This window comes from Ictidomys tridecemlineatus, chromosome 7 (genome assembly GCF_052094955.1).
Source record: "Ictidomys tridecemlineatus isolate mIctTri1 chromosome 7, mIctTri1.hap1, whole genome shotgun sequence".
Taxonomy (NCBI): Eukaryota; Metazoa; Chordata; class Mammalia; order Rodentia; family Sciuridae; genus Ictidomys; species Ictidomys tridecemlineatus.
Window position 1 is genome coordinate 44,029,161 of NC_135483.1, and position 17,682 is coordinate 44,046,842.

A 17,682-nucleotide genomic window follows, 5' to 3' on the forward strand; every position below is an offset into this window, starting at 1 on the left:
TCTCTTTTTATTTGCTTCTTCTCCAAAATATCTGTTGACATATAATCCATAAACAATCCAGGTGGGAAATATAGGATTCTCAAATTATTATAGCATATGGAATCCAAATAAATGCAAAATTGACTTAATGAATTATGAGATGACTTGGTGAATTAAGGAGTTTCTCTGACACTATACCTGACAAATTTCAAAAAATCCAAATATTTGAAGTATTTTTGCCAACTGACATAACCAGATAGTTCTTCTCATGCAATGTCTCCCAAGGAACAGGTGGAACAAAGAGAATTTTCCTACATCTCACCTATAAAAAATAGCTATTCACTGTAACATACACACAAAAACTATATCAGGTTTGGCACTCTACCCATAATGGCACAGAAAAAGAAAAAACTAATGACAAAATAGTACAATGGTAGTATTTCTGAAGAGATTCCTTAGAGAGGTGATGGTAATAATGGTCACGAATCTACCATCATGATTGTCACGTTAGCCTTCAGCTCCTAAATACTACCAGACAAAGAAATTCACATATCTCATCTAATCAGTCACATTTACTTATATGTGACACATCTGCTTTCTAGAACAGAAAATAAGAATGAAACACACACACACACACACACATGAAGCACCTACAAGGGTAAATAAATGTAAGACTATGAGCACAATGTCTACCTCACACTACAAACAAAATGCATTCCTAGTTTCTATCTAGGTGTAAAGGTATGCAGACAATAACACGAAAAAGCATTTTCAAAATACCAGTTATGAAATATATTTTAACCAATTAGGAAGAAACAGACTGAAAATTGTACTACATTAAAATTAAGAACTTACATTCACAAGAGTTTTTTCATATTTAAATCATTTTTTAATATAGTAAAGTACCTAAAGGCAGTGGGGACAAGGGAAAATTTTTTTTATTTAACATCAATTTAAAATATTGTAGGGACTCACTTGCCTCTCAAACAATGATCAACTCCCTTGAAACAAACAGAGAAGTGGAGAGAGGTAGACGGCATGTGTTAGATCACCCAACCAGATGTCTAGATGAGCCCTCAGGACTTCAGACTCTGCACAAGTGTTCTTAAAACGTGTTCTTAAAAGGATGCCGGAGTCTTGATGGAGGATAGAAAGAAGGTTTCTAGATTTCTGGTAATATTGTTTCTTAACCTGTAGAGGTTACAAGTGTATGCTAATTTTGTGATAATTCATGATTGGTACACTTCTTAAATTAAGGCTTCTCCAACTATAAGATTCTACTATTCATGTGGGAGCAGTGGTACACTCCTGTAATCCCAGTGGCTCAGGAGGCTGAGGCAGAAGGATCAAGAATTCAAAGTGAGCCTCAGCAAAAGCGAGGCACTAAGCAACCCAGTAAGACCCTGTCTCTAAATAAAATACAAAATAGGGCTCGGGATGTGGCCTCAGTGGCTGAGTGCCCCTGAGTTCAATCCCTGGTACACACACACATACACACACACACACACACACACACACACACACACACACACACACCCTGACACCAAAAAAAAAATATGGTGCAATCACATTCCTGCTGCTTTAGTTTCCACAAGAACAAAAAGGAAGAAATGATTGTCCCTCTATATTGGAAATATTTCCTGGTGGTTTCCCCAAGTCAGTTTTAAGATGTTACCAACAGCCCTTACTTTAAATGGCTGCATATTAATTCTTCCATTAGTGCAACAGGAACAGGACTGTAAGTATCTAAGTGACAGTAATAATTCTTGAGATGAGACAGTGATGTGGTTATTGCCCAAAGGCAGTCTGTAATCAGGACACTGATTATCCATAAGTAACATCTGTTTCTATTTCAGACTCAGAAAGAATGTCTGGTAGGGGAAATCTCCATGACCTCTATCTTTTTTGGTCCTCTCTGCCATGCTCATAAACTTATCTCCCTCATCCACCTCTTGTAATATGATAAGACAAACTTTAAGAGATAACTAATAGAAGGGAAAATGCATAAAACTCATAACAAATCAAAAATTTAAATATACCATTAAGGTTCCAACAAGTAAAATGACAAACACAAAATTCTCAAGTATAGAAAAGTGTTAAAACTCACTAGTAATTGGACACAATTGTAAAAGAGCTATCCTTTGTTCCTTATAAAATTGGTAAATAGTTTTCATTGTTGGCAGGTATTTGTTGAAATTGGAATCATCAGACATTGCTCAGGGAAGGTTAAGCCCATACAAATTTTTGGAATAAAAATTTGGAAATGAGTATCCAGGGCATTTAAAAGCTTCAGAACCTTTGACTGATACTACTACTTCTAAGAATCCGTCATGAGGAAGCCAGGAGTGCAGTGGCATTACATGCCTGTAATCCCAGTGGCTCAGGAGGCTGAGACAGGAGGATCACGGGTTCAAAGCAAGGCAACAGTGAGACCCTGTCTCTCTATAAAATACAAAATAGGGCCGGGGATGTGGCTCAATGGTTCAGTGCCCTGAGTTCAATCCCTGGTACCCACCTCAAGAAACAATCTGGCATGAGGAAAAAAAAATCCAAATTATAAAAATGTTTTTAGCACACAGATATGTTCACATAGTTTTATTTATATGACTGAAAAAAATAACCTATGATATCATTTACATGTGGAATCTAAGAATATTGAACTCAGAAGTAGAAAACAGAAGAGTTGTTTCCCAAAGTGGTGGAGGTGGGGAGTGTTGATCAAAGGAATTTTAGACAGAAGGAAAAGGTTTTGAGATCTATTGCACAGCATGGGAACTACAGTTAATAGTAATGTATTTTAAATTTCAAAATGACAAAATAAATTTCAAATATTTTACCATTAAAATGACATAGATCAGCCACGTGATAGATCTGTTAATTAACTTAATTAATCATTCCACATTTTATACATGCATCAAAACATCAGGCTGTCCTCCATAAATGTATCCAGTTATGATGTGTGAATCAAAAATAATAATTTTAAAATGCACTGCCAAAAGGCAAACCAATAAGCATCTTTGAAGGAAAAAATTTAACTAAAAATAAGAATTCTAAGAACAACGAATTAAACTGTGATACTTGTAAACCAGAAGACACTAAAAATCATACTTTTATTTTTTTAAAAAAAGGATCTGATTGGTCATATAATCTGAACTATGAAAAGAAAAGAAAGTGGTTGAGAAAACACTAGAGAAAATATTTTTAAAGTTATAAAAATATGAATATAATATTTACCCAATATATGGATGTATTGGTGAAAGTAGTGAAGAGAGTGTGTCTGTGTCCGTGTATTTTTGGTGACAGGTGGTGGGTGGAAGGTGGGTATAGAAATGGAATAAGAATGCTAAACATCATTCATGGAAGAAACAAACTTCTAAAACTGGAAAAATTTAAGAAATTGCAAATTAGTGTGTTGTTTTCTTTTTCTAGAAAGAAAAAAAAATAGTCAAAAGAGCTGAAGATAGTTGGAAAATGAGCAGTAGAGTGGGGACTGCAGTAGCCTCTGGGTAAATTATACAGAGATCACTTTCATAAAAATAATAAGTGAAAGAGCAAAAGGGTGAAAAATTATTCCAAAGTATGAACATAAGTTTTCCTTAGGAAATTAGTGAGCTTGTCCTTTTCTATTCTTTTGCATTCTCACTTTTTCTATAACAATCAGGTCTTAAAAATAAAAGGTACAAAAACTAGAAAGGCCGTCTTTCATTTGTTTGTTTGCTACTTTATAGTGTTTTTATTTGTTTGTTTCATTTCACTTAACAACCCATGAAGCAGATATTATAATCTAGTATTTTATAGATGAAGAAAATAATAAGTAAGACACAAGGTCTTAAAACTACCAGAACTTTTCTTTCTTAACACTATGGGAAGTACTAACAATTAAAAAAAAAAAAGATGAGTGAGAAGAAAACAAGGATTACTGTTTAAGGTAAATGGAGATGGGGTATTTGTACTGAAGAGTATACGGAAAGTGTTAACATCCTAAAAAGCTAGTGAAAACCAAGAGCATTTATTCCAAGCCTATAACATTATCCTGAGTGTACACTATAAAACATAATAAATGTAATTAAAAAGATTGCCTTAAAAGGTTTATAGCATATAATTCAAATAGGAAAACTGAATTCCTCCATGGACCTCTTCAGATGAAGTAAGATAGAAGCTGGTCCCCTATCTGAACAATTTGGGCAACAGGGATACTCAGTCTAGTGAACATGTTATCAGTAACTTCTATGAAAGCAAATGGCCTTTTTAAAAATATAGGTTCAAAATTATAACTGTAGACTTGAGCCTTTGATTTTCTTATTCTATTCTCACGATTATAAATTAGTAAAAAATATGAAATTATACACACAAAAATATTTTATATGCTTTATTTATCTTCTCTACCCAGAGAAATCTAGTTAAGGCTGAGATGAATGCTGTCTCATGGGAGCCACCTTCTCTGAACTTCAGAAACAAAATAAGTAACTTCTTCCTCCACACTTTAATACTGCTAGAATAAATGTGTCATGCCTAATTGTTTACCTGTCTACCTATCCTGATAGATAATGAAGTTTCAAGAGGGCAAGGGATGGGAATAGGAAAGACAGTAGAATGAATTCGACATAACTTTCCTATGTTCACGTATGAATACATGACTCCACATTATGTACAACCACAAGAAGGGGAAGTTATATTCCATGTATGTATAATATGTTAAAATATGTACCACTGTCAGGTATAACTAAAGAAAATGAGTAACTTCAAATTTAAAAAAAGAAGATAATTCATAAGTTTAATGAAAAAGAAATTATTAGAAAGGTGGAATCCATTGAATTTAGTGTAGATTTCTTTCTTTTATGCCCTAGCACAATAAGCATAGTGTAATATGCAACTTACATGCTACTCTCACCATCAGGTTTCCCTTGACTTTCCAGATCACAACTACCAGTGCCTCACTCTGTACTTTTAAGCACTTTTCACCTCTAGGCCTTTCTCCACTCTCCCACCTACTTAACAAAACAAAAAAACTGAACAGGTGATATCCTATCTTATTCATCTTTAAATATGTAATAACTTCCACTAGCCAGGTACACAGTATACTCTTAGCAAATGCTTGTTAATTAACAATTTATTAGACTTGAAAATACTTGAAAGATTTCAGTCAATTTATATCATTTTTAGTCTCTAAATTTTACGGCACCGAAGATTAAGGCCAGAGTGATCTTAAGAGCCCTTTGTCTTTCGGATGAGTCCCTCTATTGTGTCCCACTCCTCCTTGGTGACCTGATAGAAGAAAAAACAATGTCAATTTAAAGGGGTTCTTGCATATTTACAAAGTTTAGCATATAATATTTAGCATATAATATTGCTAGCTACTAATATTGATTATATACACAAAATGGCATTACCTTCTTTAGGCTGTTGAATTCACCTGATATAAATACTTCCTCTCCACCATCAAATCTAATAGTCTGAAAAAAAAAATTAAAAACTCTGAAACTAGCTTCTTTTGAAAAGCTTCTTAATCATTCCCATTTTCTTTTCCTAATTGGTTGAAATATCTCCTTAGTACTTTCAAAACCAAATTTTAAAGAATAAAACTGATGATTAAAGTTAAACTGATATATTCTATTTAGAATACTCTTTCCAACAACTCCACAATTTCAAATTCTACCCAATCTTAAAAGATCATCTTAAAGCTGTGCCTACCAGGGTAACCTGCAATTAATAAAATAATTTATTGAATAATTTTTATGGGCTAAAATGTAATATTTTTATATTATTTACAGCTAAATAAATATTTTAAATCATATTTATATGCAACATTATCAGAACTGCTTCCAAATTAAGGCTTCCCAAACTCCTCAAAAGTCAAGAGATGAAATGCTTACTGCTCCATTAATCCAAGAAGCATAATCACTACAAAGAAAAACAGCAAGATTTGCAAGTTCTTCCATGGTCCCCAGTCGTCCACAGGGAATTCTGTCAATCATTTCTTTCTCAAATGTCCCAGCTGGGTCCATACGGCTAAAGGCACCCTTTAAAATTAAGAAAATCATTAGGGTTTTTTTTTTTTGTGTGTGTGTGTGTGTGTGTTTAATCCAACTATTTTCCTACTTAAATTTGCAAAAAATGAAATTCTACTATGGTAGCCTGTTTGTACCTTAGGCTTTGTGAATGACAGAATTTCAATAAATTCTTTAATATTCACTTTAAGCCAAAACAGGTCATTTTACCTAAATTTGAAATTTAAAAAATCAATGGAAAACATAACTATTAATCTTAGTTTCTTCTCTGTAAAAGGAGGACATGTACCTTAGCTACCTCACCAAGTTATAAACATCAAATGAGCAAATGTATACAAAAGTCCTCTGAAAAATGTATAAGCTCAGTGTGGTGGAGGCAGTGGAATTACTGGTCATTTCATTTAGTGAACAGAGAAAAGTTACTCAAGTAGGAGGTACTTTCTTTTCTTCTTCCCAGAATAATAGGAAAGGAATAAAACAAGCATGTTATGATATTAAAATCACGTAGATCTTAAAGAAAAACCATAACTAACTTAGCCAATTTGTTTTTATGTTAATGATGTGCAGGAACAGAGCAAGATGAGGTATAGATATGCGCTGATCAATAAAAATGACTGGAGCTTTCAGTCCTAGAGCCTTGAATTGTAGGTAATGGTGTTTCTCAACAGTTCTGAGACAGAACACACACCTGAGACTCTTTATAGGTCCTCCAGTTCTCCCTAGGCAGATAGGGCATAGACACTGGTCCCAACCCTGGTTCTATCTGTACTTGCTAAAGAGCTTCTGCTTTCTTTAATTTCTTTAAAACTATGTACCTAATCTTTGGGTAGAAGTCATATTTCCACTGCTAGACTATAAGTTCCTTGATAGCAAGAACTTTGTCACAAATGTTGCTGTATCATTCCCAGTACTTTTGTGCACAGTGGCCACTCATTAAATGTATGTTAAATAAATAGTAACATGAAAGTGATCTTTCCTAGATATTGGAGTCTAAGGAATAAGTTTCTGTGACTGCAGAATTCTTTTCAGATATTTCTGAGCACAGACCACACTAAGCCATGTGTTTTAATAAATGTTTTTGAGTTATATTTTCCCTGCTTTTATTAGATTCTTTATTATTAAAGTGTCAGATAAGAAGATATTCAATCAAGCTTCACTCTGGTAATTTTTTCATTCCACACATTAAACAGCTAAATAAATTGTTCTTGCCATTTCCATGTTAAAATTTAATATCCCAGAGCTACTTGCCACCCAAATGTTCTTTAGTATTATTTATTATATTCTTATGCATTTTGACTAGGTTTTCCAGCCATAACCCAGTTGAGATTATAAAATCTTGTTTCACATGCTAACAAAAAGTGTTAAAGTCAAATTATCTGGGGGTAATGTTAGAGAACAGAGAACCTGTGGACATTCTGAGCAACATCTGTAGCAGCATTAGTGATAATTATGAGTTGCAATGAGTATCTGTAAGGATTATTAATTATAGGTGAAATGCATGCCTTTGGGAGGATTTTTAATCAGAGAAACGTAGGAGTTGGATGACATCCATAATTGATGGAAAGTGAAAAGGCACAGGAATGAGTCAAAGAAAATGCTACCTATAGCAAGACCGAGCCTTCATGATCAAATTTTAGGGCACTTCTTAAACTAAAAATATAGTTACATTTCCATGATTAAAAAAAGAAAAGAAGTCAAAGTAACAAGTGTTCTTAAAATTTGGCAAAAAATGAAAAAAATACCAGACAAAAACAGATTACAATAACAGAAGCAAATTGGAAAAACAAGTCAGTACTGACGGTGTAAAAGGTCCTAGAAGACAATGAAACAGACCTCATCATGATGTTCCACAGCTGCTATATCCCTTCCCATCCCATTATTTCTCATGTTGAACAATGCCAAAAGCTCTCTTCCATAGTGGACAGTCCTTCCTATGCCACCCAGAATGCATTCATCACTGCTTCATTCTTTAATCATTTACATTGTTAAAATAAGGCAACTATAACTTACTTTAGTTTTTATAGGCCCCGGCTGAATTACATTGAATCGCATTCCATATTTACCCCATTCAGCTGCAAGGGACCTAAAAATTTAAAAAGACAAAACACATTAAAAAGATTACACCATATTCTGAGAACCACAAATAATCAAGATTCACTACATTCTTAATCCACACCAAAGATTATAATACCCCTCTAGGTACATAATAGTATTACTTCCTAAGTTACAGATAAGGTAAAGTGAAGGTAAAGACAGGCGAAATCATTTTCCCTAGGTTATATGACTAATCTATCAACCTCAAGTGGTCTAGCCCCAGAGTTTGTGCCCTGAGTCACTCTGCTGTACCACTACCATTTGTTTTAATGTCCTTACTCACTATGCCACTTATCATTTACACTGTAGAACAAGAAATATAGTATTGACACAGATTTTAGAGTTGGTATACACTAGGCACATAAAAATATGAAAGCTTCAAGCCTTTCCCTCCCATTTTCTGGAGTTCAATACTACATTTACAAAGTTCATTATAATTTTACTTGTAACCCTGGGCACTGGACTCCAATGTCTGCAGCATCACAAGTACTTTAATTGAATAAGAAGTGAATTACATAGACTTAAAATATCAACCACATCCATGTTTAACTAGTCTTTAATATAATTGTTGAATTAAGCTTTAAAGGTAATAAAAATCTAATGGAACCTTACTAAATGTCTTGAAGCAAAATATAACATTAATAGCAAACATGGAAACTTGAAACAAACTGTTTGACAAACATACTTGACAGATCATCATTTTTTAAAAAATATAAACGCATTTTATGAATTTATACTGTAGGTATATTTGTGTGTATACAGAAACTTAATTTAGTTTCAATTAATGAGTTAGGGTAGCTTAAAAGTATAGATAATAGATAATGCAAATGAGAAGACAGGAAAGGCAAGGAAAAAGAAAAGGAGAAGAAATACAAGGGCAAAGAATGAAATAAACCTCTAAATATCTTATGATGTTTCATATGATTGTAATAGGCAGGTCACAAATTTCTATCCACTCTTTCTATAACCCTGTATAAAAAAGGTAAGCCTAATCATGGTTCACAGTGCCCCACAAAAAGGAGCAAGCTAGGGCTGGGGATGTGGCTCAAGCGGTCGCGCGCTCGCCTGGCATGCGTGAGGCCCGGATTCGATCCTCAGCACCACATACAAACAAAGGTGTTGTGTCTGCCAAGAACTGAAAAATAAAAATATTTTTAAAAATTCTCTTTCTCACTCTCTTTAAAAAAAAAAAAAAGGAGCAAGCTAATGCTTTAGAAAAGCACAATTGTTTCTGATACAAAAATTAGAATATTTCTTCCGAGAAGATTTATAAAAGGAAAACTGTATAACATAAAAATGTCCTTAAGACATTATATCTTTGCAGTGGATAAAAAAAAAGGATAAGTTTAATGAAACTATAAGATATCCTTATTATAGTCAGACAGTACTTCAAAGGTCAATTCAGTAAAACCAGTTGTGTGTGATAGGGCACATGTGAAACAGTTCAGTCTGTTACTCTGACTTAGTTATAGATGCATTTTATTTATTTATTTTTTAATTTTAGGTGAATAACAACCATACATAATAGTAGTCTTCACTGTGATACACTTTTTACCTTAGATGCATTTTAGAAAAATGGGTGGGTAGCATCTCTTTCAGGCAAATCATACATAAAATAAAAATTGCTTCTCTGAATGGTCCTTTTAATAATATTCATGACCATACCTACCATAGGCATGTACCTACAGTATACCTACTCCAAAGTGCTGGAGAAGTAGTAACTTTATGTTTTAACAGAATTACTCAGCCAAGCAGAATCTGTCATCTGGTGAAATACTGAGCAACTTAGTAAGGAAATCTACCTAGAAGAAAAGCCATCCTATCTCTTCTAAGAGGTAAACCAGATAAATCTGTTTCATGCTAGCACAATCTATCTGCTTTCATTAAGCTAAGTTATATACTGAAGAACAGGACAAGGAATCTATCTCATTTGGTTAGATCTGCATGTTAAGTTGAAGTACAATATACTCAACACATTAGCCATTACTATTCTCGCAACAAATGTTGATCATAAACACCAACACTCTATAAGTACTGTGTAGTACCCAGTAAGGAAGTCAGTGTCTGTTCTCAAAAGAGTCGTCTATCTGACGAGATGCCAATTTGGTTGTATACTTATTGTACCTGGAATAATGTAAAGTGTGTCATGGCTGCTTGAAGGACAAGATATCTACTCAAACTGAGAGGGCAGGGAAGGCTCCCCTGAAGAGGTGGTATAGAAGCTGGCACTTAAAAAAGATTGAGTTTGCTGCAGAAGGTGACGGCAGGGATGCAGGGATGATGGCAGGGATGCGGGAATCCAGGCATATGGAGAAAGAAAGACAGCTCAGGCATATGCGTCAGTATGAGTAAAGGGCAAAGGTGCAAACAACATGCAATATTTGGGAATCTACAGGCCTTTATCCAGTTGACTGTGTACTATAAAGTAGAAAAAAGGGTTAGTTAGTTCAGGCTATTAAAAAAAAGCACATATTTATTGAGCATTTATTAAGTTCAATACACTATGTAGGAACACAAAGAAAAGCCACATGGAATTCAAGTCCTGAAAGGATATGAAATTGAAACCTCTAACAAAGAGTCAAAGGTGCCAATGAAACAAATGCTGACATTACACAAATGCTATCATGTTTTCATCCTTTATTTCCAATTCTTTCTGACATTAAAAAAAAAGGTAATCATTCAGAACAAGATTTAACTTCTGAATAAAGTTTCTATAGTTTGACTGTGTCTCCAAAGGTCATGCATTAGAAATTTTATACTCAAACAATAGTTTGGGGAGGTGAGACCTAATAAGAGGTGATTAAGCCATGAGAGCAGAATAAATTAATGTTAAATCAGAAACGTGTTAGTTGTGGCGAGAATGGCTTCTCATAAATCAAAGTTGACCCCCCTCTTGCTTTCTCTTCATTTTGTGCCATGGAAGGATGTAGCAAAAAGGCTGTTGCCAGATTCTGGCAACTTGATATTGGATTTCCCAGCCTCCAAAATTATGAATAAATAAATCACTTCTTTATAAATGACCTGTTATAAATTACCCAGTTTCAGGGTTTGTTTTGTTTTTTGGGTGCCAGAGATTGAACCTGTGTTCCCGGCCCTTCTTTTCTTTTATTTATTTTTTATTCTTTATTTATTTACTGTTTTTGTAGTTGTAGATAGACAGCATGCCTTCATCCTGTTTATTTTTATGTAGTGCTAAGATAAAACTCAATGCCTCACACATGCTAGGCAAGTGCTCTACCACTGAGCTACAGTCCCAGCCCCCCTCCTTTTATTTGAGACAGAGTCCCACTAAATCTCCAAGGCTGGCTTTGAACTTGTGATCCTCGGTTTCCCTACTTGCTGGGATTACAGGTGTGCACCACCGCATCCAGCTCAAGTATTCTTTTATAGCAGCACAAAATGGACTAAGATACAAAATAATTCTCTTTCTGTCTCAACAAATGTGTTACTGTAGATCTAAATGTTAAGAGATTTTGAAACTTGAGGAAGAACAGAACAGAAATGCAGATCAACAAGCACTGAACATCAGCGATGTGCCAGAATCCTACTGGGTAATGAGGACACAAGAATACGGTCCCTCCTCTCATAGATCTCACACCCCAGTGGGGAAGTCAGCTTTAATGTTATGTTTAAAAGTCTATCTTTCCTTTCTCTGTGTCCCTGCTACATCAACATATTTTAAGTTCATCTAGAATCTATTTTTCAGTGTGTATGTCTTCTCACTAGATTGGATTAAACAAAGACTTAAGGCATAGAGAGTAAGTGATAATTAATTCTGTGTAATGAGGAAACATGGCCATAGAGGTAAGTAGAGAATATATCATAGCAAATACAACAACAGCCCAGTTAGAGACATAAAAATGTTTAGCATAAGCTAGGCATAGTGTGGTACCCATCTGTAAGCCCAGTAAGAAGGGAAGCTGAGGCAGGAGGACCACAAGTTTGAGGATAGCTTCTATTACTTAGTGAGACGCTGTCTCAAAATAAAACATAAAAAGGCTGGGGATGTGGCTCAGTGGTAAAGCACCCCTGGATTCAATCCCCAACACCAAAGAAATTGTCTACTGGCATGTTTAAGGAAAAGTGAAACAATTCAATGAAAATTAAAACACAGGAATAATGGATGAAATGGTGTAAAAATATAAATAGGTGAGGACCAAGGCTGTTCTATTTTCATAACAACCACATCCTTGGTTTCTGCACAAAGGCATGCACACAAAAAACACTTATTGAATAAATTGATTAAAAACACAAAGGCCAGGGACAAGTCTGTTTAGAATGCCATTCTTAGTTACAGCTTTTATTCCAAACACTAATGGAATATGAGCAAAGGTTTTTATCTAGGGAATATCATATATACACATATATATATAAAAAATAATACTTCTGGTGAGAATGTGAACAAAAAATAAAAGGGGAAGAGGCTGAAAGGAAAGAAATATATTACAGGATTATTAAACCAGACAAGCAATGAAAACTCCCATAACATCAAATACAATGGGGAAAACAAACTCAAAAAGACACCTAATCTGCCAAGGAAAAGCCACTAATCTTGGTAAGTGCTCATGGACTGTGTTAGCCCCATTAATCTTGCACAGTAGGAAAAATAAAAGGATGAAGATTTGTTCACAAGTTTCGAAATGGCATTAGTAAAGACACATGGTAGAGTGGAAAAGGCTGTAGTCCTGTGGTACCTAATTAGTAGATACTGGCCCCAAGTGACTATTAAATTTTTTTTTCAAAAATTAGTTTCTCAGTCACAGTAGCTACATTTCAAGGATTCAGTGGCTACATGTGGCTGTTGTATATTGGAATTATAGGACATTTCCACAACTATAAAAAGTTCTATTTATAGTGCTGCTACAGAAAAATAAAATTAATTCAGGAGAATGTGTGTCTCTTAGTGAATTCAATTTGTCTTGTTTTATTTTTCTTTGGGTGAAGACTAGAAAACAGGAATTTCAGTTCCATGAGCTATCTTCAGCAAGAGGTAGTAAAGTAGTTCTCACTTGTTCATGGCTTCCACACCTGCTTTGGAAGAAGCACTTGGTACTACAAAACCAGATCCAGTCTCAGCATAAATAGTTGTAATGGCAAGAAATGCTGCTCCTAAAATGTTAAAGGATACAGTCAATTAATAATACAGCCACATACATTTCCATCAGGAAGGCAATATTTACATGAACAGAATCTGATTCAAGGGAGTATCACAAAAACTAAAGTATTTTTTATTTTTTCTAAGAAAAATGTTATATCTTGCTACCAATCTTGCTTTCTTTAGATGGCCCAGTCTGTACATACTTAGAATTATATATCTAGTAAGTCAAAACAAAGGCTCTAACCTCAAAGAAATGTCCCTACAACATCTTCTATAATCAGCTAGTTGGGATTCCCATTAACTAAGTACCACTTAAACAAAAATAAGTAATACTTAAAATAAAATTATCATGAACTTCTGCCTTTAGCCATGAAAGACTTTTCATCTTTTTGTAAACATCAGAAAAACTAAACAAAAAACATGATACAACTATTTTCAGATACTGTACAAGGGGCAGAGAAGGACAGTGATACTTGACAGAAGGAAAATGAATGAAATGAGCCCTAAGATCATCCTGGGGCCCTAAGATCATCTTGGGATTTTGCCTAAAGGTACCACATAGACTGTGCCATAGGGAAAAAGAATCCAAGCAGAAAATGGCACTCAGCTAAGATAGCAATCAGAGTTTGGGGAGACTGAGGAAACTAAGCAGGGATGGAGCACTATAATTTTTCACAGTCTACTTGAGTCTGGCCAAATGCTGAGGTATGCACATAAGAGTGAAATTCCATAAGGACAGGCAAAAAACAATTTCTAGGGAGCTCTAAGCTGAACAACTCCAGAGCTCACATAGGACAGGAGACACAGGAGCTCTAAAGAGCTTCATTGAACATTCAGCGCTTTCTATAGAGAGCTCAAGAAAGAGAGCTTAGTAGGAGGGCTCAATTAATCTGAAAGTAAAGGCTACTCTACACCTTAAAATGATTGAGCCAATCCACAAATAATTTATCTGCTTGTTAAAATAAAATTCAACATACCTCAAAAGGAAACTTAAAATAAGGAACACATATACAACAACAACATATTTCACAGCATGCAATCAAGAATTACTTCAAATAGAAAGACTTAGAAATATAACCAGGACAAATATCAATTAACAGAAAGAATCTCAGAAATAGCAGAGAATACAGAATGAGCAAAGACCTTTAAAAGGCTACTATAAACCAGACACAGCAGTGCACATCTATAACCCTAATGACATGGGAGGCTAAGGTTAGAGGATTTCAAGTTTGAGACTAGCCTTGGAAACCTTACCTCAAAATAAAATAAAAGCATTGGAGATGTGCCCCTGAGTTCAAGTCCCAGTAGGGGCGGGGGGGGGGGAGGGTGGAATTATTAACATGCTAAAAGATTTCAAAGAAAAAAATATAATGAAAAAATAGAAAATAAAAAAATAGAAATAAATAGAATTTTTTTAACAGAAAAAATACTTGGAAAAAATTAAATGAATGAGTTTAGCTGCAGAAGAAATTATCTATGAACTTAAAGACCGAACAATAAAAGTATTCAATACAAAGGACAAAAAGGGGAAATAGGTGACCAAAAATTTTTTAAAAGGCCAGAGCCTCAGTGACCTATGGAACAATATTGAACCTTCTAATATATGTAGAATTGGAGTCTATAAAGGAAGAAAAAAATACTTGAGAAAAAATTTCCAAATTTGGTAAAAACTGCCACTTTCCAGAGAGCTGAACAAATCCCAAGCACAATAAACAGAAGAAGGAAAAACCCACTAAGGCATATTACAATCAACCACTTAATAGCAGGGATAAAGAGAAAGGCTCAATAGCAGCTGAGAGGTAAGGTGGGATGGCTTGGTAATCAGGGAACACATAATATTTCTCATGACTTCTCATCAAAAACAGTATAAACTATAAGACCATGGAATGGTATCTTTAAGGTGTGTGGAGTCAACCCTGAATTCTATATCTAGTAAAAAAAAAATCCTTCAAAAATTAAGGTGATATTTTCTGATACACAAATGCTGAGAGAATCCATTGCTGCTAGACCTGCACTAAAATATGTTTTGAAAAAAGTTCATTAGGTTAAATGAAAGAAATACAGATCATCAGAAAAAATGATTAATATCAGAAATGGTAAATATGTAGGTGTTATGGTCCAGATATGGAATGTCCATCAATGGCTCAGGTGTTAAAGGTTTGGTCCACAGTTGGTGGTGCTATTGGAAGAAGGCAGAAGCTAGTTAGAAGAGGTAGGTCATGGGGGTTGAGCATCTGAATGGTGTATCTTGTCCCTGGCTTCTCTTTCTGTCTCTGTCTCTGTCTCTGTCTTTCTCTCTCTCTCGCTCTGTGTCTCCCTCTCTCATTTTTCTCTGAGCAGATGTACAACATCATCTCTTTCCATAATGATTATAGTCTCACCACAGGCCCAGACAGTGAAGCAGGCCAAACATGGATTGAAACTTCTGAAATCATGAGTCAAAAATGACTTTTGTTGTAATCCCAGCAGCTTAGGAGGCAGAGGCAGGAAAATTAAGAGTTCAAAGCCAGCCGCAGCAACAGTGAGGCACTAAGCAACTCAGTGAAACCCTGTCTCTAAATAAAATGCAAAAAAAAAAAAAAAAGAGCTGGGATGTGGATCAGTGGTTATGTGCTCCTGAGTTCAATCCTTGGCACCCCCCCCCCCAAAAAAAGACAGAGAGATCTTTCCTTATTTAAGTTGATTTTCTCAGGTATTTTGTCACAGTGATGAAAAGCTAACAAACTCAAATGGCTTGGATGTGAGGTGTCCCCCAAAAGCTCACATGTAAGACAGTGAAAGATTCAGAAGAGAAATGATTGGGTTGTGAGTCTTAACCCAATCGATGATTTAATCTCCTTATAAGGATTAACTAAAGTGGTAGGGTGTGGCTGAAGGAGGTGGGAATTAGAGTGTAGCTTTGGGTATATATTTGTATCTGGAGAGTGGAATCTCCCTCTGTTTCCTAATCACTGTGATGTGAGCTGTTTCCCTCTACCACCCTCTCCTGCCATGATGTTCAGCCTCATCATGAGCCCTGAGGAATAGAGCCATCATTCAATGATCTAAGACCTCTGACACCATGAGCCCTCAAATAAACTTTTCTTCCTCTACAGTTGTTCTAGTCAGATCCTTTAATCATAGCAGTGAAAAAGCTGACTAAAACACACAGTATGTAAATAGAAGATATTTTCTTTTGTTTTTAAATTTCTTTTAAAAATAATTGACTCTATAAAAATACTAAAACACAAGAAAAATTAAGTAAAAAGGGAGGAAAAAACAGATGGTATAAAGGTACACTACAAATAATACTACGTATCGATTTCCATAGTATCCGCAATATTGCAGGTTCTCCATAAATAAAATAGATTAATGAAAGATTAAAAGAGTAATCTTAGCTCCAAGGAAATCAGTGATTTTCTATGTCTTTAGTTTCAGCACTGGGAAAAGAAAATATTCTAATATTTGCAAAAGGATCAAAATACATTTATATATTTTATAAAACATGCTTTAAGAAGTTAAAAGACTATAAGGGAAGTATTCTGAAAAACATTTAGATAATTTCTTTTTTCTCTTCCACATATTTAGTTTCTCTTGCCCTCAGCATTTGCTTTTTCTCAGCACATGCTAGAGAACATGGAGGTGGAGGAGGGGGCAGGAGTACCATTTTGAGGATATGAAAAATAAGATCAGTGATGTTAGTCATTCTGGTGACTCCTTTTATATATCAACCTCAGCTTTTCAGATCTCTGAAAACTCCTTTGCTTCCAAAATCTTACTCTGTTAGAGCGGAAGGATGCAGAACACTAGTGTGCTTCATCACAGTGCCCAGACACCAGATGCTAACTGCATGATTCTTATACTGAAATCTAAAAACCACCTCAAGAGTGCCAGTTACTTACACAAAACAAATGCTCCAACAGAAAGTGCACTATCTCTCAACTAAGATTAAATGGATGTTTTTTCCAAGTGTGGGAGAGAAGAAGTTAAGCCTTTATATGTCATTTAGAGGCCAAAAAAGAAAAGTTATTGCATACTTCTCTTTCTCCCTGTAGGTTTTATTACTACTTAGAATTAAATACTGCTCATTTTTTATTTTCCCTGAGCATAAACAGGAAGAGAACTTTGAAACTGCACTGTTCCAGTAGGAATGAATGCTACATGGTGAAACAATTAGCAGCTAGACTTCAAAAACAAACAGTGGGACCAGAAGTTCAAAGTAAAGATTTTCAGGGCTAGTCACAGATACATTTTCTTTTTGTAGGAAAGCCAGTCATTTCAATGAAAATAATTGCCATAGAAGGTGTTTATAAGTAGCAAGTTTCTAACAGCCCAATACAGACAACAAAAATGAATTCATGTTATTTACTGAGACCAAGAAAATGGAGAAAGGGAGCAATATTAGGCTACAAAATGGAACCCAGAGCTGGGCCCAGAGCTAGGCCTGTAATCCCATTGGTTTAGGAGGCTGAGGCAGGAGGATTGTAAGTTCAAAGCCAGTCTCAGTAACTTAGTGAGACCCTA

At 35.0% G+C, this 17,682-nt stretch overlaps 1 protein-coding gene across 1 annotated transcript in view; it reads right to left on the reverse strand.

Moving 5' to 3' along the window:
- Positions 1–5,071: 5,071 nt before the first annotated feature.
- Positions 5,072–17,682, reverse strand: part of Decr1 (2,4-dienoyl-CoA reductase 1) — a 36,725-nt gene continuing 24,114 nt past the window's right edge. Inside the window, exons 6-10 of the mRNA XM_005328638.5 lie at positions 13,091–13,190; positions 7,998–8,070; positions 5,853–5,999; positions 5,370–5,432; positions 5,072–5,244 (exon numbers count right to left, since the gene is read on the reverse strand). Coding sequence (XP_005328695.1) covers positions 5,185–5,244; positions 5,370–5,432; positions 5,853–5,999; positions 7,998–8,070; positions 13,091–13,190 — 443 coding nt within the window. The 3' untranslated portion in view covers positions 5,072–5,184. The remainder of the gene's footprint in view (positions 5,245–5,369; positions 5,433–5,852; positions 6,000–7,997; positions 8,071–13,090; positions 13,191–17,682) is intronic.